The 19709-nt window shown below is 41.9% G+C and overlaps 3 protein-coding genes across 9 annotated transcripts; 1 reads left to right on the forward strand and 2 right to left on the reverse strand.

The window, feature by feature from the left end:
• Positions 1 to 132: 132 nt before the first annotated feature.
• On the reverse strand, positions 133 to 6602 carry tnfaip1 (tumor necrosis factor, alpha-induced protein 1 (endothelial)). The gene is made up of 7 exons (XM_082504277.1): positions 6428 to 6602; positions 5168 to 5523; positions 3114 to 3283; positions 1597 to 1680; positions 1273 to 1325; positions 908 to 1103; positions 133 to 481 (listed from the first exon to the last, which is right to left on the reverse strand). The coding sequence occupies exons 2-7, from the start codon at positions 5412 to 5414 to the stop codon at positions 251 to 253; spliced, it is 981 nt and encodes a 326-aa protein (XP_082360403.1). The 5' UTR covers positions 5415 to 5523; positions 6428 to 6602; the 3' UTR covers positions 133 to 250.
• Positions 5951 to 12789, forward strand: ift20 (intraflagellar transport 20 homolog (Chlamydomonas)). 3 transcript variants are annotated; one of them, XM_082504288.1, is made up of 5 exons: positions 5951 to 6302; positions 11015 to 11152; positions 11236 to 11321; positions 11477 to 11580; positions 12060 to 12789. In XM_082504288.1, exons 1-5 carry the CDS (start codon positions 6275 to 6277, stop codon positions 12139 to 12141), a joined length of 438 nt encoding a protein of 145 aa, XP_082360414.1. In that variant the 5' UTR covers positions 5951 to 6274; the 3' UTR covers positions 12142 to 12789. The 3 variants fall into 3 exon arrangements, with proteins under 3 accessions (XP_082360414.1, XP_082360415.1, XP_082360416.1); XM_082504289.1 differs by lacking the exon at positions 5951 to 6302 and adding an exon at positions 9401 to 9694; XM_082504290.1 differs by lacking the exon at positions 5951 to 6302 and adding an exon at positions 9712 to 9915.
• lyrm9 (LYR motif containing 9) lies at positions 12541 to 19212 on the reverse strand. 5 transcript variants are annotated; one of them, XR_014271084.1, is made up of 5 exons: positions 19096 to 19206; positions 16899 to 17042; positions 14599 to 14691; positions 14447 to 14520; positions 12541 to 14034 (listed from the first exon to the last, which is right to left on the reverse strand). XR_014271084.1 is itself a non-coding variant. In XM_082504297.1 (4 exons), exons 2-4 carry the CDS (start codon positions 17022 to 17024, stop codon positions 14503 to 14505), a joined length of 237 nt encoding a protein of 78 aa, XP_082360423.1. In that variant the 5' UTR covers positions 17025 to 17042; positions 19147 to 19212; the 3' UTR covers positions 14343 to 14502. The 5 variants fall into 5 exon arrangements, 4 of the variants coding, with proteins under 4 accessions (XP_082360423.1, XP_082360422.1, XP_082360424.1 ...); XM_082504297.1 differs by lacking the exon at positions 12541 to 14034 and having other exon boundaries at positions 14343 to 14520; positions 19147 to 19212; XM_082504296.1 differs by lacking the exon at positions 12541 to 14034 and having other exon boundaries at positions 14343 to 14520.
• Positions 19213 to 19709: the final 497 nt, after the last annotated feature.

Consider the following 19709-nt stretch of genomic DNA (forward strand, 5'->3'; position numbering starts at 1 on the left):
GTTGCACTTCAAAATGTAAATTTGATTAGAAAAGAAAAAGCTGCAGGTATTTGGTGTTTAACGCTGCTCTGAATCCTGATGATGTGTAAAGTAAGAATGAGCAGAGAACATCTACAGTCACGTGAGGTTTCACTGAGGCCATCACTTGCACCTCTGAGACGGCAGAAAGTAATAAAAAAAAACATATGAGCATCCATCGGACTTTAAGTTCATCATCATCAAAAAAAAAGCTGCGGTCTGTCCAGCGGTCCTAGTGTCCCAGCTGCCTGTCGTCGTATGTGCTGTACCTCTTGACGTGGATTCTACGGACACGCTCGCGCAGTTCTGGACCTCCAGGCCCCTCCTCCTCCTCGCTGTGAGAGCCACAGTTGTTGTATCTCCGACGCGTGGCCTCGAGCAGGGAGTTGTCGGGCAGCGGCATCGTCTCGTAAAGCAAGGTGTTCAGAGTCTCCTCGTAGATTCGCGCTTCAGGGAATTCCACCTGAGAAGGAGTGATTGGAAGGAAACGTTGAAATCCCACCACCCAGCTTAGTCACATCACCTGGAGCGTCACAGCAGGTAAAGCAATCCACCTTTGCTGCCACTCACACCATACAAACTGTGCTTTAATGTTTTCTTACTTCCTTTTAGTTCACAAACTCAACGACCTGTATGTGTGTAAAAAAGCAACAAAGTGCACAAAGCTGCTATCAAACAAGAAGAGCTGGCAAACACAGCGCAGTCATCAGCATGCCGGCAGCAGAGCCTTCAGTCCAGCGTCCATGATGAAGGGTCAGAGGTTATGCCTGTGACCCAGAAACTATGCTGAGCACAATAAGAATCTAACTGGAGGAACTCGGTACCCCGAAGAAAACTCACAAAACACAAAGAGCAACACGGGAGATTCCCACCAGCCGCTCCGCCTCACCTTGGTCTGCTTCTTCTCAGTGGCGTAGACGATGGAGGTGCAGCAAACCTCAGCCAGCTTGCGACCCTGGCCATAGAAGGACCAGCAGCAGATCTCGTCCCCGATGACGTCTTTGATGAAGAGGATGCGGCCGTTGAAGCTGAGAGACAGCCGGTCGAACAGCTCGATGTTCTTCAGCAGGTGGTCGTCAGAGTTGCTGTTGAGATAAAGGCGGAGTGATGTAGAGCAGAGGTCCACGAGCTCAGTACAGTTTATCAGCTTCAAAACAACCAACAGTCTCCCCTCACAGAGTACTTTGAAAGGAAGGAAAACAATTGTTCTTGCATTACGAGAGCCAATAAGATCTTTGGAGGAACCTTTGTTACCTGGTGTAGGAGTACTTGTTGTTGCTTCTGTTGTATACCAGCTTCACGACAGGCTACCAGGAGCAAGCACAAAGATCAAACATCTGAATTCCACTGCGTTAATATTCAAGCAGGCATTTCAAATACTGCAAGAGTACTATAAAAAATAAAAAAATTTATACATGATGTGTTAGAGATCAGCTACAATGACGTTTTACTGACATGTTTCTGCTGTAACAATGAAAATGACCAAGGCTACACTGAAGCTATAATCAAAAACACATTGTTTCAGAAATGACAGCCTTACTTGATGCTGCAAAGACAACAGTGATGCTCTGCATGTACCTTGGTAGAAGACTGGATGAGCTTCTCTTCTTCCTTAATTGAGGTGACTACAGGTATAACACACATGGGCTGCTCTTTATTACCCTGTTAACAATAATTATAATTTACAGTTTACATCTGACATCATAACAGTCTTGCTTTTCCTGGAAGTTTAACAATAACCAACCAGACAGAGGCTGATCCACAGAGACGTTTGTAGCTTCACACAGAACCTGAGACAAACTGTGGGTGGTTACAGTGGGCAGAGTTCTTACACAGGCCGTCGTTCCCGTCACAGCCCCAAACAAGACTCGGTGTTCCTGGCTGGAATTGGACCAGCAACCTTACACTTGCTAAGTAAATGTGAAAGCCACTACACTGAAGGCCAGCACTGTAACTCCTCAGTGACCACATGAGTAACAAACTAGAATTTGGGGAGTCACATGATCAGACACTGCTCGCTTTACACCTCCGATATTTCTATTTTTTTAAAGTCAACAGCGAGATGAATATTTGAGAGCTTCGAAAAAGATATTTTATCTCCAAATGTTTTCTTCTCAGCACTTTCGTGGCTCCTGCACAGCAAGAACAGAGTAACGTGTTTCCAGCACACGATACCAAAAGCCTTCACTAAATTCAAAAACACAGGGACTGTGTCACAGGCGAGACGGAGCTCATCTTTGGGCCTGCACGTCTGCCAGGTGAACTGGCATTTATAGATAATCTCACTGCTAATGCAAGGAACAGGTTGACAGGAGTAACCACAGAGGTTACATCATGGAGAACCGGAGCCCTGCTGTGTTCATCACCTGATCCCAGAGCTGAAGATCAGACTAAAGGCTGCGTCCACACAACCAACAAGAATCAGTAATCTTATGATTATTAATGATGACGATAATGTGCTAATATGAGGGTCTAGAGCTACTCACATTTGTGTAAGCTTGAAAGTAGTTTCCAGTATTTCATTTTTGGGTACTGAAGCGCTGCAGTCTGAAGAGCAACAAAGTGCCCAAACACTGTGTGGACCGTACGAGTCCGTATCAAATCAAACTGTATTTATACAGCACATAGTAAAACAACAGTGTTGACCATAGTGCTTCACAGTCAGTAAAAGCATGAGACAATTAAAACAAACAATAAAACAGGACAACAAACAAACACACAACAAGCTAAAACAGCCAACTAGACAGAATCAAAGGCCAAAGTAACAAGATAAGTTTTAAGACGTGATTTAAAAGACTGGATCGACTCGGCAGTACGAACATGAACAGGGAGGTTATTCCAGAGGTGCCACGGTTGCAAAGGCCCGGTCACCGCTCGACTTCATTCGAGACCTAGGTTGTGCTAGGAGCCTGTGATTGGATGATCTAAGTGCTCTGTTGGGATTGTATAAGTGGAGGAGTTCAGAGAGACAGCTGGGCGCTAAATTATTCAGAATTTTAAAAGTGAACAAAAGCATTTTAAAATCTATGCGATATTTAACAGGGAGCCAATGTAGTTTGGCTAAAACCGGAGCAATGTGTATGGATGGAACTGACCTGCAGCGAGTTTTGGCAGAGCTCCACTAGGCCCTGGACGAGGAAATGCTTTGCCTCGACCAGCAGCTCCTGGACGGCCTGTCGACCTTTGGGTAAGGCAACTCTGCCATCTCGAAGGTAACACAGGATGCTGCCAAAGTGCTTCCCGCTGCGGTCGATCAGGATCCAACCTGAGCAAAGAGACAGTGCTGAGAACATGGACCTGCTGTGGCACCTCAAAGGAAACAGCGTGTAGCCGACATGGCAGCAAACTAGGGCTGCCACAAACGATTATTTTGATAGTCGACTAGTCACCGATTATTTTTGCGATTAGTCGACTAATCAGATCATCATCCATTGGACATACAGCGTACAGCTTATTGCACCAGCAGCATCTGCTCTTATATAACTATCATTAGCTTACAGCTTGAAGTGTTTGTGCTAACTAAAAATAAAGACAAGATGGTAGTTTATTAATTTTTAATGAAGTTTGCAGATTGTTTCGGTGAAGTTTAATAAACTCCTTGCTTTCTAAAATATAACAGGACAACGGAGTATATTCTCGAGCATCTCACACTTCTGATAATCAGCTGTCTGCTTGACGTTTATTCAGCTGTGTAAAAACTATAACTTTAATCTCAGCCAAACCGATTTACTCAGGAACAAATAAAATACTAAAGAAAGCCAAACAATAACATTTTAAGTTATCTAAGTGACTCATATATCATGTTTAACCTGACTAGCGAAAGACGGCGGTGGGTTTGAAAACGATCTGCCGGGAGTCCGGTGTTCTCACGGCTCTAGTTAGCCTCGCCCCCGGCTCGCTATCGAGCTAGTGGGTAACAGACGTCTCCGAAAACGTCGGAGCGCTTTTGAAAATATGCGGTGTCCTGATAAACTGAGCAGATATTTGAGGTTTACACAGCTACATTCTCGCCTGAAAATATGTTAAAGGTTTATTTTGTGACCCAGAAAGAATAATAAGAGTAAAGTTAAAACTAACTAGCTGCCGCCATTGTTGACAACTGCGCTGGGCTGCGCTATGAATTCTGGGACACAGCTTCTTCTTCTTCGGGGTTTAATGGCAGCTGGCATCCTTGTACATGCAGTGCTGCCATCTTCTGTTTCAGTCCGTTATTACACTCTTAAATCCTGCTACTCATTCCTGCGTCCTTTGTGATCTTACAAAGCTTCAAACGATGCGTCGACTATTAAATCAGTCGTCGACGATTTTAATAGTCGACATAATCGTGACTAGTCGACTAATCGTGGCAGCCCTACAGCAAACCCAGCATCTCTGAGAGGAAGCTGTGTGCAAGTCTCGCTGGTGTTACTGCTGTCAAAATGTCTTATCCACTGTTGGACCGGCCTTTTATTATCAAGCCCATAGGTTTGTATTTCAGACACCCTCGGACACATTCATGGAGACCTGTCTCTAGCAAATTAGAAAGGTCATAAAACTTTATATTTTAACTGGTCTGTGCAATTTCTGCGGCTTGCTGCTAAAACCTTGTTGGTAAACATCACTGTGAAACTTTTCTGCACGAGTTCATGGTAAACATGTTCCTGTTCGTGTAAGAAAAAGCATATATGAAGCTTTAGAAGACGACTAAGCATTTCCTCTTCTGTGCTTGTCTGGGTGCAGATGTCAGAGTCCGACTATCAACAGCTGACAAGTCTGATATCAAATAGAGTTTAGATCAGTGCAACTCTGCAGATGAACTTCTCTATAAGAAAGACGTCTGCTGAAAAACTAATTGTTGCATAGTTGACGTCAACTAGCATTTTCCACAAAGGACAGAGCGAGTTTAGAGCATGCCTCCCCACTATCCAAAAGCACCTGTTGTTCAATCAGTACAGATTGAAATAAATGAATAAATACTGGCAGCTAAAATTTAATTCAAAGTGACTGAAATTTAAAGTCAAGCTTGGATTCGTGAGCCAGAATCTTGACTTAAACATTTAGTGGAACTTAATGTGTAATCTTTCCTACTTTAAACACAGTGAATGTATGCATGCAATGTAAGTGAGGTTATACTTTGGGAAACTTGTATCTGCAGCTCAGAAATGCTCACCGTCTTTATCTGTGAACACTTCCTTCTTTCCACTGAACATAGCCTTCAGCATGGAGTTTTGCTTGGTCAGCACCTGCAGCGTCGTATAAAACAGCATCCCTCCAACGTTGAGCCGAACATACTTGTTGCCTAAGCCCACTGCTCCGTGATGACTACAGGTCTTGGTCTTGGGACAAGCCAGAGGAAGGTCTGGGGAGGTGGTTTCGGACTTGCTGAGGTCCTGGGGTAGGCAGCTGTCCCCAGACATGTCCCTTTGGAGATAGATGACCACCCTGCAGATGGAGGTCCGCAGGTCCCCCGCCGTGTTGACCACTATTGATGAGGCCGCCACAACCTCCTGGTGCTCCAGGTCATTCCTGAAAAACAACAAAACAAACAAGAGTCCTGAATTACACCCCAACATTCTCTGTGGAGCTACACGGAGGTCAGCGTTGATCAAAACTGTTGCATTAATCATATAAAACACGCAGAGATGGAGGGGAATTTGCCCAGCCCAGAGTGGAAACCACCTGCCCTACTGCCATCTCTCCCTCAGAGGAATGAGGCTGGACCGGAAACTGAAAGGGTGGGGAGGGGGCACATATCATTAGTCACTGAAAAGGGCCACATAAAAAGCTTAAATCGCGTTTTATGTTTTTCTCGGGAAGGGTAGTAAAAATATTTATTTTTCAACTTTAAAATCACTAATAACGAGTAAAAGGCTAATAACAATAATCTCGTACAGCTTTTGTTGAGTGCGCATGTCAAAGAAAGAGACCGTTTAGCAGCAGAATGACTTTCAGCAAACTAACCAGATGCGTTCACGTGTCAGTGGGGGGGTCAGGTCACTCGGCATGCTTTGTTCGGTCGAAACGTTATTATGTACTCATTTCACACCGTTACGTTATTACCGATAATTCACCGGATCCTTGAAATAGTAACGCTACTGGATTATTAGCTTTGCGTCAATGTTTCACAGCTAGTTCCTGCGCATGTGTTTCGCTAAGGTTAGCTAATGTTTGAGCAGGATGTCAAGACTTCGAACGCGAAAACCTGGAAATCCTAGATCTTGAAAATGTGTTTATGTGAGCACGTTTTGAATCTATTCAAAGATAGCAAAGCTTAAATATGACGCAGAGAAACTTTACGTTGCCAAGTAAGTGTGTCACACTCAACAAGTCACATGAAACTGACAGATTTCAGTGGAAAGCTTAACGTTGTCGCCCTTCGCTACATCCTGAGAGTAAACGACACTAAATACGTCTGCAAACATTTACTCACCGACCTCCCTGCGCTGTATTTCAGTTGTTAGATAAATGTACACAAGCAGTCAGCTTTATCGCCGCTGCGTAAGAAAAAGAAGTTCAACCAACTCAAGCCCACGCCTTCTTCTTCCACCGAGTTTACTAGTGATGTGTCGGTCGCGAACGAAACGGCTCTTAGAGCTGGCTCTTTGACGTGAACGACACGAGTCGGCTCCTTATCGCGAGCTGTGGGGGTTTGTTTTTTTCTTTCTCTCACCCTCTCTCTCTCACCCTTTTTCCGCTGCACTCCACAAGTGAGCCTTGTGCTGTAGTGATGGGTCGTTCGCGAACGAAATGGCTCTTAGAGCCGACTCTTTGACGTGAACGACACGAGCCGGCTCCTTATCGCGAGCCGTCAGTGGGGTTTTTTTTTTTTTCTTTCTCTCAGCCTCTCTCTCGCACTTTTTTTCCGCTTCACTCTGCACGCGAGCCTTGTGCTTTACGCTGGGCAGAGGGGGGAGGGGCGGTAGTTACACTCAGTAGCACAAGAACAGAGCCAGAGAGAGAGAAAGAGAGGCAGGGACAACAACATTAGAAAGGTATAGTAATCATCCACAACTATTTTCGGTTGCAGATGATAAAGGATTGAGAAAGTTTATTTATGCAGGTCCATATGACAGAGAATATGCATGTTCTTTTAGTTTTCATATTATAATTTATATTTAATTGTGTTGTGGTTTGCAGTGTTTTGTGTTCTTTTCACTTTAAATTTGTGAAAGGAAAAAGCTGAAAATTTAAATAGTTAAAACTTGAAATGTGAATAGTTGATTTTTGTATTATATGATTTATTTATTACATTTTATGTGGAGTGAATAAATAAAAGTATATTTACGGTGGCCCCTAGAGACAAAGCACGTACAAACTTCAAATCACGTACGAACTCTGAAGCATGTGCAAACTCCAAAACACGTAAAAACACGTACAAACTCCAAAACACGTAAAAACACGTACAAACTCCGAAGCACGTAAAAACTCAGAAGCATATAAAAACTCAGAAGCACATAAAAACTCAAAACACGTACAAAAGACAACAGAAGTGCTCCAGGATGCTGGGCGCAGTGTTGAGCCTTTGTTATCTTGTGGCTACACAAGCCAGCAAGTACCAACGACCGGATTTGGTATGTGGTAATAACAGGTAAATGAACTTTTTTTTTTAATTATTTGAATATATATATGAGTGCCTGTGTATAAATACACAAACAATACACACATTCTTTCAATTGTGTCATTTAAGTGATCTAGTAGCTCTGCTTTGGAAGTTCAGTTCATGCTAGAAATGTGTTTTGGAGTTTGTACGTGTTTTGTCTCTAGGGGCCACCGCATATATTTATATATAAACATATATAAATAAAACCACTTGTTTTTACGTTAGTAATTCCTTTTGTGCATAATTTTATATTATTGTTAATAATAAATTAATTAAAGCAACAAAACAACCTGAAGAGCCGGTTCGGAGCCGAAAGAGCCGGCTCTTTTTAGTGAGCCGAACCGAAAGAGCCGGATCTCTAAAAAGAGCCGGAAATCCCATCACTATTGTGCTGGGAAGGGGGAGGGGCGGTAGTTACACTAGCAGTAGCACAGGAACAGCGCAGGAGGGAGAGCCAGAGCCAGGGACAACAACTTAGAAATTAGAAAGGTATAGTAATCATCCACAACTATTTTCAGTTGCGGATGATAAAGGATTCAGAAAGTTTATTCATGCAGGTCCATATGACAGAGAATGTGCATCTTCTTTCTGTTTTCATATTTTAATTTATATTTAATTATGTTGTGGTTTGCAGTGTTTTGTGTTGTTTCACTTTAATTTTGTTTAAAAGGAAAAAGCTGAAAATTTAAATAGTTAAAAGTTGAAATGTAAATAGTTGGTTTTTGTATTATATGATTTATAACGGGCGATCGTGACTCAAGAATTGGGCGTTTGTCTTGTAATCGGAAGGTTGCCGGTTCGAGCCCCGGCTCCGACAGTCTCGGTCGTTGTGTCCTTGGGCAAGACACTTCACCCGTTGCCTACTGGTGGTGGTCAGAGGGCCCGGTGGCGCCAGTGTCCGGCAGCCTCGCCTCTGTCAGTGCGCCCCAGGGTGGCTGTGGCTACAATGTAGCTGCCATCACCAGTGTGTGAATGGGTGGATGACTGGTTGTGTAAAGCGCTTTGGGGTCCTTAGGGACTAGTAAAGCGCTATACAAATACAGGCCATTTACCATTTATTACATTTTATGTGGAGTAAATAAACCAAGTATATTTACGGTGGCCCCCAGAGACAAAGCACGTACAGACTCCAAAACATGTACGAACTCCGAAGCACGTACAAACTCCAAAACACATAAAAACTCCAAAACACGTATAAAACACAACAGAAGTGCTCCAGGATGCTAGGGGGCAGTGTTGAGCTTTTGTTACCTAATGGCTACACAAGCCAGGAAGTACAAACGACCGGATTTGGTGTGTGGTAGTAACAGGTAAATGAATATATTTTAAATTATTTGAATATATATGAGTGCTTGTGTATAAATACGCAAACAATACACATATGCTTTCAATTGTGTAATTTAAGTGATCTAGGTAGCTCTGTTTTGGAAGTTCAGTTAACGCTAGAAATGTGTTTTGGAGTTTGTACGTGGTTTGTCTCTAGGGGCCACTGTATATATTTATATATAAACATATATAAATAAAACCACGTTTTTTTTGCATAATTTTATATTGTTGTTAATAATAAATTAATTAAACCAACAAAACAACCTGAAGAGCCGGTTGGAAGCCGAAAGAGTCGGCTCTTTTTATTGAGACGAGCCGAAAGAACTGGCTCTCTAAAAAGAGCCGGAAATCCCATCACTAGAGTTTACGCTGGCCAGGCCTTCAATTGCAAAGCACAATGCTGCCCTCGTCCGTCAGTAACAGGTATTGCAAGACAAACTGCCCTGCCTTCATTGGATTGGAATGTTCGTGTACACGCCAGTCCCGTTCCATTTCATTCAGCTGTCACGCCTCCCACAGGTCTTACCTTGGTTTTTCAGTTTTAACTCTTTGTTGTGACTGTAGGAAGCACCTTTTATAAAATACAGAAGTGCCTTCATAGTATAGGGCTCTGGATGAGGCAGGTTACGGAAACAAACGCGCACACACACAAACACAGGGAGGAGCGTTTGGTTTCCCTGGCAGCGAGAAGATGAGGAGGAGCTTTGGTTGGTTGTTACTCTGCCACATAGTCAAACAACAGAGAACCATCTGTGACTGCGGTTAGAAGAGGTAAAATCACACGTACAAGCGTTTTTAAATCATGTTAGGGGTTAATGAAACCGTGTTGTCCTCGTAGGTTTATTAGCTTTAACGGGGTTAATGTGTTGCGTCCAACTAGCGTTAGTGAGCAGCTTAGCTAACTAGCTATTTGAATTAGCTAACTAATTTTAGCAAGCTAGCTAACAGTGTTAGCCTGTGTCACAGACAGTGATTTCGACTGGCAGGAAATAGTGAGTAATACTACAGCTTTCTTTTGTTTTACTTACTCAGACTGTTTATAACGTTTTTGTACATTCAAATAAGTTAAGGTTAGTTTCCATTGTATCCGATGTTAATGTGATTCTGATGACTTGCACTGGAGAAGCCTGTAGTTATGTGTACGTGTTTATTTAATGATAATTTGACCGTGAATAGAGCTGCTTGTAAAATGTTCGTTTCGAACCTGTCTCTCACTGAAGACCACAGTTCAACGAAAAGTTCATTTTGCATGAACGGACCATATGTTACCGTTAGTGGCTAAACGTGACTGGACGTGCAGACATACAGTCAAAAACAAGGCTCCGACGTCTGGTTGGAAACACTGACGTCATGTGACCATGGCTAACTGAGGTCTTCGGTTTCAAACAGGTGGCTTCCCTGCGGCGATATCTTTGATTGTTAGCCAGTAGAACAAACATGATGACACTAAACTCCCAGAAACCTTCAGTCAGCAGCAGCAGAAACAACCACAGCACAGGGCTCAACAGATAGTGCTGTGGCACTATAGACGTAACAGTGACCTCACTAGACCTTCCAGTTTAGTTTGTTGGTTTCTTTACCTGCAGTTTGATCTATTTTGTGACTTTTGATGTTTTGGAAGACTGCAAATAATGAACAAAAAGACAATATTATTTTAGTATTATTCTAATTATTTTATAACTTATGTATATAATATATAATAATGTTATTATATTGTTGTTGTTAGGCACCATAGGGTGAGACTCTATATGTCACTGATCTGTCACAGGGCTAACACACAGAGACAGACAGCCATTTGCACTCACGGTCACATCTATGGGCAATTTTGATTCAGTTAACCTAACCCCACTAACTGCATGTCTCTGTGGGAGGAAGCTGAAGAAAACCGATGCAAACACAGTGTTAGTAAATGAGGGCCAGATGAAGTCATCTGTACTGTAAGATTTTATATCGGGCTGGAAAGCCTGCTAACTACAGTAGCAGTTAAAGGACTTGTTCTGGATGCTGATATCAAAGCTATATGTTTTATCCGTGTTTAACTTCTCTCATGCCGGTCTTCCTCTATCACTCTTTCTGTCTCCTTTGTGGCAGGCCCCGTGGCCATGGCTACAGACCCATTAGCTGAGGCAGGCTTTTATTTTGATGAACTCAACAAGCTGCGAGTGTTGGAGCCTGATGTCAGCCAGAAGACTTCAGAGCTCAAAGAAGAGTGCAAAGAGTTTGTGGACAGTAAGCACAGATCACATTTAGTTTAACCTGCTCTCCTAACATTAGCAGGTCCTGCATCTACAGACACGTGTTCTTCTTTACAGAAATTGGCCAGTTTCAGAAGATAGTGGGAGGTCTGATTGAGCTCGTGGATGAACTGGCAAAAGAAGCAGAGACAGAAAAGATGAAGGTAAGCTCGATATTTGAAGACTTTTCATTGGCTCTTGCAAAAGAAGTTGTAGTGCTCGTGTACTAAAGCTTTATAACATCTGAGTGTGTCTGTATGATATGTGATCATGAGAATAAGACTTTTATCAGGTATGATTCTGTGTTATTCTCCTTCAGGCCATTGGAGCCAGAAACCTGCTGACGTCTGTAGCAAAGCAAAGAGAGGCCCAGCAGCAGCAGCTTCAGGCTCTCATAGCAGAGAAGAAGATGCAGCTTGAAAGGTAATATAGGAAAAAAAAGAGTGGGTAGAGACACCCATCTGTGCAGGACAGTAGGCTATGATGTCCCGTGTGTATAATCGGGGATATGACAATTCTCCAAAACCTTAGTGTTTTTTTTTTGTTTGTTTTTTTACAGGATGTGAAACACAATAGGAAAAAAACACATGTAGCATAAACTTTCCAGCTTTCATCAGACCAGCACGCTCCATGTTGTTGTCACACAGTTATACAATATTGCATTTATATTGTATTCCAATGTTTAATTGTAACACTCCTAAAAAAATTATAATAGTACTTGTGTGTGCCTAAATAAAGGCCTTGTGTGGAGAACATATATATTTTCTGTGCAGGGTAGAAACATTTCCATACACATGCTAGCGGAGGAGGCCCAGTGCTGTCCTAATGTGTGGTAGGCGTAAGTAAAGGATAGTCAGGTATCCCTTTCTTATGTCTGTCTGCTGTTTTCTGTTGTGTCCCAGATATCGTATAGAGTACGAAGCTTTGTCCAAAGTGGAGTCAGAGCAGAACGAGTTCATCGACCAGTTTATTCTCCAGAAGTAAGAACTCCCGAGACCAAACAGTCTGCGACTTTCCTCAGTGCCTATCCCATTTTCAGAGAACTACTCCGCTGCAGCTCCTTTTCCGAAGCAGTCCCAAAACTCTGACGTCACGGACGCCTCCTCCTCTGACGTGCTGTGTGTGAACTGACTGCCTGCTGTTTCCCACTGTGGACAGCAGGTGTGTGCATTTACATTGCAGCTTCACGTGCTCACCTCTGCTGGCATCAAGTGTCTCAACATGTCACACCAACACTGAAGACGATGGAGCTATTTATACAAAGAGAACCTATTTATACTATTTATACTTTAGTCTGTATATCTAGTTTTATTACTTTTTGTATCAATGGAGATTAATACTGCATGTGCACGTAGCTGTAAATAAGTTTCAGTTCAAGAAAAATGAGCAGATCAGGATGTTTTTGTTTTATTCCATTGGTTGGTGAGGCCAGTACATACGAAACATTCTCATTGTTTTCTTGTATGTGTATCCTTGTTATCCAGCATTTATTTGAGAAAAATGGTTATACTTGAATACTGTATGTTGCACAGAAGTATCACCTTTGCCTCCAAGCTGTAGAAGAGATGCGTGAGCAAAGTTTAACAATGTGCAATTAAGTATTGTGTTAATAAAGATTACGTGATATGCAAATATTCTGGCACTGTTTTACCTCACATAGGGAAGAAAGCATGTCACAAGCCTAAAACTGCAGAGGGCAGTTCACGTGTGCTTTTATATACTGTAGGTCCACGGATGGAGTCACCTAAACTCCTTCCTGGTTGTGACAAACTGGCTGAAATCTGATCTCGAGTCAGTTCTTTTTCTTCTTTCAGTACTTAAATAGCAACACTTGAAAATCCTCATTTACTAAAAGAAAAGAGAAATATCTTTGCTTCCCCTGCAATCCTGGATCGGACACCCTCCACTGATGCAACATGAGAGCAGCTTTTCTATTTGTCCAACCACCGACTACACATTGACCTGCAAATCTGCTGAAACAGGCCTTTAGGATCTAACCCAGGAAGTCTGAAAGGGCAGCCTGACAGCTAAAGTACACTTTGAATGATTTTCTTTCAGGTGGTTAACATTGATTTTGTTGTTGACACCATCAATAGGAGTACATTATATTACACGGTCTGCTTTTTCAAACGTGTCCATCACCACTGTGTGCAGTACACTGACCGTAGCACTCACTTGTCCCACGTTTTGTCACGTTCCAGCCTTTTTCCAAACTAGATTCATTTTTCACTTTAAATTTCGACACACAACACACCATAACCCCGTGCAGTCAGGTCGTACTGTAAATATGCGAACTGTTAAAGGTGGGATATTTTTAATTGGTGACACGATTGTCCTCCAAGCGTTGCAACAGATTAGTAGTATTGTTGTTGGATGATGAAATGTTTTTCTCCCTTTTGTTTGAAGTCGTCTTTACTAAAGTCAAACGTGTCCAAACAACAGACGTGAGATTTGAAGTTGTGCGTTCAGCTCGATGTGTTGATTTGTTTGTTTTTCTCCATGATGCTGCAGAAGGCACAGAGTCACGTGACAACACAGAATTTAAAAAAACTGAAATAACCGACACGGGAAAGATCAGGTGGATTAGAGATTCCCAGTGTCAGTTTTGATTCCTTTTTGACTGCCCAGCTCTAGTAAGGAACACAGCTGATTTGATGCTAGCTGTCTCAAACAAAGTAGTAAAGTGTGTTTCAGTACTTCCATACCAGACTTTTACTATTAACAAGTACGGGCAGCGATATGTTAGCAGCTGTACTTGCTGCCATCTTCCATGTTCTCCTTCTTCTTCAGCATGGAAGATAATCTAGAAGCCTTGTCGGTCGTATGTCGTCCCCTTCAGTTCTGCTTCTACATCATTACATACGCAGCCTGAGGAACCTACGGCAGTAAAGGAAAAACAAACAAAAAACAAGTACTGTAGCATTTTTCACAGTTCTGGTACGAACGTTAGTACCTTTCTTAGTAGGCTGTAAACATATTTAAAGTTTTAAACGTGCATTAAGGTGGGAGCCATGCTCAGACAACACTGGACCAACTACTGCGTGTGTTCATCATTCAGACACAGAGGCTGTAGAGGACATTGATATGTATATAAAGCATAAAACCATGAACTCTTTGTAGTTCGCTGAATAGTTTCAGTTTCCATCTCCTGTTCGACTTTTGCTCCAAGGAACAAACCAACTAAGTTCATGATTGCACATTTAATGGCATAGTTTGAGAACAGTATTTACAGCGAGTCATCCCTCAAAAAAACCATAACACCCTGAGCACTCGCAGACAGGGACAGCACCTTCACCAGTGTAACTCCAGGACAGCCCTGCAAAATGCACCGCCGTGGACACGCGCTCATTTCTTCTTGGTATACTGTGAATGACAAACGAAATGAACATTACGCTTTATGTTCATGTGTCACCTTGGAGGTCTTCTTTCCTTTATCCTTACTTTATCAAGAATCCAGTCAGCATCTGCAATCGCTCTCTGGATGATCATCTGTGTCCTCTCAGGGTCGTCTTCATCTGAGTGGCTGTTGTAACCCTGGAAACAAACAGCAAACAAAGACTTTATGATCTTGGCAGAAACTACTTTCAGCAGTAATGATGATGATGATACATTAATGGTGCAGGAGTCACAGTTATTGGTTGTTATGGTGACCATAAACATGTCAGCACTATCTAATAATACAAATCAATAGTGCAGCACAAAGGTCAAAGGTCGGGAGTTTGCCTTCACAGGAAACGGCTCGTTAACAATTCAACTGTTCTACTGCTGCTGCCAGCCAATCACATCACAACAGAAACCGAAAATAAGGTTAGCGATGAAGGCAGCGTTAGATGGGCCTCTTCACGTCACTGCAACAACCGTTTGTAGAACTGTGCACGAGTTATTTTTAAGATATTTTGTTGCTTTTCTCCATTTTATATTATATCTGTTTAAAAATGGTCAGATTTTTAACATTTCTGTTGACTTAAAATACACAACACACGTGTCTAAAGTGGTCAGTATGGACTCTAAGACTGGGGTTTTCAGTACAGTCAACAAAAGATGAATTGTATTCACCATCACCCAAATCTCCTGACACAAGTCATTTCTAATCCCCATAACGATATAATCACAATATTTGCATTTTCTGTAAATTCAGTGAATAGTTTATATAACCAACACATTGAAAGTACTGCTCGTTTTTTACTTCATTGAAATAATAAAAAGTTAAATAAATATGATTATTGTAGGAGCCATAATTGAATGTATTGAATTTTGATGATCACTGGGTTTTTATTTGTTTGGTTGTTATGGGAGTCACGTGGGTGCTAGCGGTGACATAAATGGGCGTTGTCAGTCTGTCATTCACTGGTTTTGATTTTGACAGAGAGGAGGGCTGGGTAGCCGTAGTTTTTGTTGACCGCTGCACTACATGTTTGCTTCGTTATATTAGAGCCTGTGATGTTGTAAGAGTTTGAATCAGGAGCCGATGATACTACTCTGTAAAAATCGCAAAGCACTTTAATAAACAAGCAAACAATTCCACCTCTCGCATTATTGCGTAAAGTTGACAGCGCGTCAGGCAAATAGGCAGGCTTCATCCCCGGCCTCTAGCGACTGTGGAAGTCGCTACAATTATAAATACACCCCACACAGTCACGTGTTGTGTGTTTTGATCAGTGAACAAAACCATATATGTATATTTATCTTCGGGATTCTTTGTGCTTCTCATTCGCAAACACGCGATTCTTGCTTAGGTGGTGTCAGAGGTCTGTGGTGTGGGTGTCTGTGGAGGGGGCCGGGTCGGCACAGTTTTCTGCTCCATGTCAGACTCGGTTACAGAGGTAACCCCTCGTCTAGCAACGAGCCCCTCGATTTGTTTTGTATGCTCCTTCTGTGTTGCCGTGGTGACTACTGTCGGTGCAAAAGTATCGCAGTTATCGGTGTATTTCACACAATACAAAATAAACTGTCGAGTATAATATGAAACAATCGGCTTTGTCATTTGATATATTTCATCACATCACACGGCCATAAATTCAGTTTTATTTATAAAGCGCTACTCTCCTCAAGGCACTTTATATTGTAAGATCAAGACTCTACAGCAGGGGTCGCCAATCCCAGTCCTCAAGGGCCGGTGTCCCTGCAGGTTTTAGATGTGTCCTTGATCCATCACAGCTGATTTAAATGGATAAATGACCATCTCAACATGTCTCGAAGTTCTCCAGATGCCTGGTAATGAACTAATCATGTGATTCAGGTGTGTTGACCCAGGGTGAGATCTAAAACCTGCAGGACACCGGCCCTCATGGACTGGGATTGGGGACCCCTGCTCTACAGTAATACAAAGATTACTGAATTATCCCGAAAACACACCAGGTTGGGTGGGTCTCTTCCTGTTAAAGTGACGTTCTTCCTCCCCACTGTCACCCTGTGATCATGTGACTGTTCTCTCTTTATTAATGCCAGGTCCCTAAAATAACTATTGCTGTGAACTGGTGCTTAATAAAGACGGCTCACTAATTCTGCATTGAGACAATTTTCATCGTTTTCCCGATCCTCACTATGTGCAGGATTATATGAATACTTCATGAGCACAGATTGATTCTCAATGAGCTGTTTAAAACCATTTCTCTGTGTCAGATGTGATGTAGCTCAGTTAGTCTTGTCACACAAGAGTCCAAAAGGTATTAAAGTTACCATCACAGTTTCACTTAGAAAACATTTTGCTTGTCATTGATCGGTGCATAAAATGACCTCACCTGTCTTATGGCATGTCGATAGTGTTGTTGCATTGCTGTGGATGGTAACTGCCTGCAGCACCTGAGCAGGTATCGATACAGCTGCAATGGAGTGTGGACCAACTCGGCTCCAGCTAAAGGTGGCATCCCTTCCTGGTTAAACAGCTGTTGGTAAAAATAAAAACGGACTCTATGTGTAGACTGCAGATGTGAGAACATCTGGGCTAAGTGTGTGTCAGCAGGGGAAAGCACATGCGTTTTAATATAATGTTGTGAAGCTTTTATAGAGATGATTCCCCAACAGCAGTAACACCAACAAGATGCCTGGAAACATAAATCTGGTACAGGCATGTGGTTAGTGATTTCAGACAGACGAAGCATTAGTAATGCCAACACCAGTGTTGTGCCAAAAACTGATTTCAAATGTTTCTGTGTTTTTTATGTGTAATATCTTTATGTATGTTGGTTAATAGACTTCAGTGAACAGAATACTCTGAAAAAGACATTTTAAAAGTCAACAAGATGTTTTTTTTAACTGGAAAAATTAAGGATATATAAACGTCACTGCCAAAAAACGACTGCAGCTTCTACCTTGTGACATGAATGTTGTTTGTGCCTCAAGATGACCTGATAGCATTCATGAGGGATACATTTGTTTCACATATTACAGAGCAACAAGTTATTTATAGCAGTTTAAATACGAGCTATCATTTTTTGGCACAACACCGGCCTGGATCAGAAGGACACTGGCTAGCTTGTGAGGTTTTGTGTAGGTTTGGCGCCCTGGGGAAAAGAGAGCTGGGCTAAAGTAGTTCAAAGTACATTAAAAATAATAATACTGACAAATGGAGATTAGGGCTGCCACAAACGATTATTTTGATAGTCGACTAGTCACAGATTATTTTTGCGATTAGTCAACTAATCAGATCATCATCCATTGGACATACAGCGTACAGCTTATTGCACCAGCAGCATCTGGTCTTATATAACTATCATTAGCTTACAGCTTGAAGTGTTTGTGCTAACTAAAAATAAAGACAAGATGGTAGTTTATTAATTTTTAATGAAATTTGCAGATTGTTTCGGTGAAGTTTAATAAACTCCTTGCTTTCTAAAATATAACAGGACACCGGAGTATATTCTCCAGCGTCTCACACTTCTGATAATCAGCTGTCTGCTTGACAGTTTTAGCTGTGCAAAAACTATAACTTTAATCTCAGCCAAACCGATTTACTCAGGAACAAATAAAATACTAAAGAAAGCCAAACAATAACATTTTTAAGTTATCTAAGTGACTTATATATCATGTTTAACCTGACGGTGGGTTTGAAAACGATTTGCTGGGAGTCCTGTGTTCTCACGGCGCTAGTGAGCCTCGCCCCCGGCTCGCTAACGAGCTAGTGGGTAACAGACGTCTCCGAAAACGTCGGAGCGCTTTTGAAAATATGCGGTGTCTTGATAAACTGAGCAGATATTTGAGGTTTACACAGCTACATTCTCGCCTGAAAATATGTTAAACATTTATTTTGTGACCCAGAAAGAATAATAAGAGTAAAACCAACTAGCTGCCGCCATTGTTGACAACTGCGCTGGGCTGCGCTATGAATTCTGGGACACAGCTTCTTCTTCTTCGGGGTTTAACGGCAGCTGGCATCCTTGTACATGCAGTGCTGCCATCTTCTGTTTCAGTCCGTTATTACACTCTTAAATCCTACTACTCATTCCTGCGTCCTTTGTGATCTTACAAAGCTTCAAACGATGCGTCGACTATTAAATTAGTCGTCGACGATTTTAATAGTCGACATAATCGTGACTAGTTGACTAATCGTGGCAGCCCTAATGGAGATACAAGAATACATCAGATACAGCAGAGACGTGGACACCATAAAGATCACCTATCAGCCACAAACATGAAACAGTGTCCATCATTCAGTTTCCAGTTAATCAAGCAGGACTACTCTCAGTTAGCCAGCTAACTTGGAAACTTATTCCAATGTAGCAATATTAAAAATTAAAAAGCTCCACGTGGCAGTAAAATATTCAGGTTTCGCTCTCGGTGTTTAGAAATTGCTTTCATCCTGACCTTCCAGGTTTACGCTTGGCTGCTCTGGATGTAAACAGTGTTGCTAACTGAGGCTAGCTACTCCCTGACAGAAGCATTCTTTTCCACAGGTCGGAGGCTACACTGTTACTATAAAGCACGCGTGGGTATGCTTACTGTAGCTGTCAGGGTGAACGAAACATCACAAACTCTCCTCAGTGTTCTTACCAAACTTCTATGACCACTGCATTCATAAGCTCCGACTATATTACCCGGATGTACTTGATGCCCCGTCTTCTTCTATGGTTGACAAATGTGTTACATTGAAAGAGCATCGACTCCTGTTGTTGGATCTATAAACTACAAACATAGGTACACACATCTGTACCTAAAGAGTCAAAGTAATGTGTAATACATAAGCTTTGGTCATTGTTCATAAAGTCGTGTTTATCTCATTTAAGACCTGAGGATTTGTCTAATGTTCTGGTACATGACTGTAGCTCAGAGTAGATCATCCAGATCTTTCTGTGGATTGTCCTTAGCCACTGTTGACACTTTAAATGCAGAATCTTAAATCTTATTTCTTGGAATTTTGATTGGATATTTCATGTTTTGTTATTAATTAAACAAAGCATCTGTCATATCAGTGTTTATTGGAAGTTTACATAGCTGTACAGAACTTTTGGCTGTTATGTGTTTCAACATGGAATGGATTAATAAACATACAAGTGGTCATAACAAAAACAGAACACAATGTAAAAAATATGAAGACACGTGCAGATTCATTAGCA

This window comes from Aulonocara stuartgranti, assembly GCF_965226115.1.
Source record: "Aulonocara stuartgranti genome assembly, chromosome: 14".
Taxonomy (NCBI): Eukaryota; Metazoa; Chordata; class Actinopteri; order Cichliformes; family Cichlidae; genus Aulonocara; species Aulonocara stuartgranti.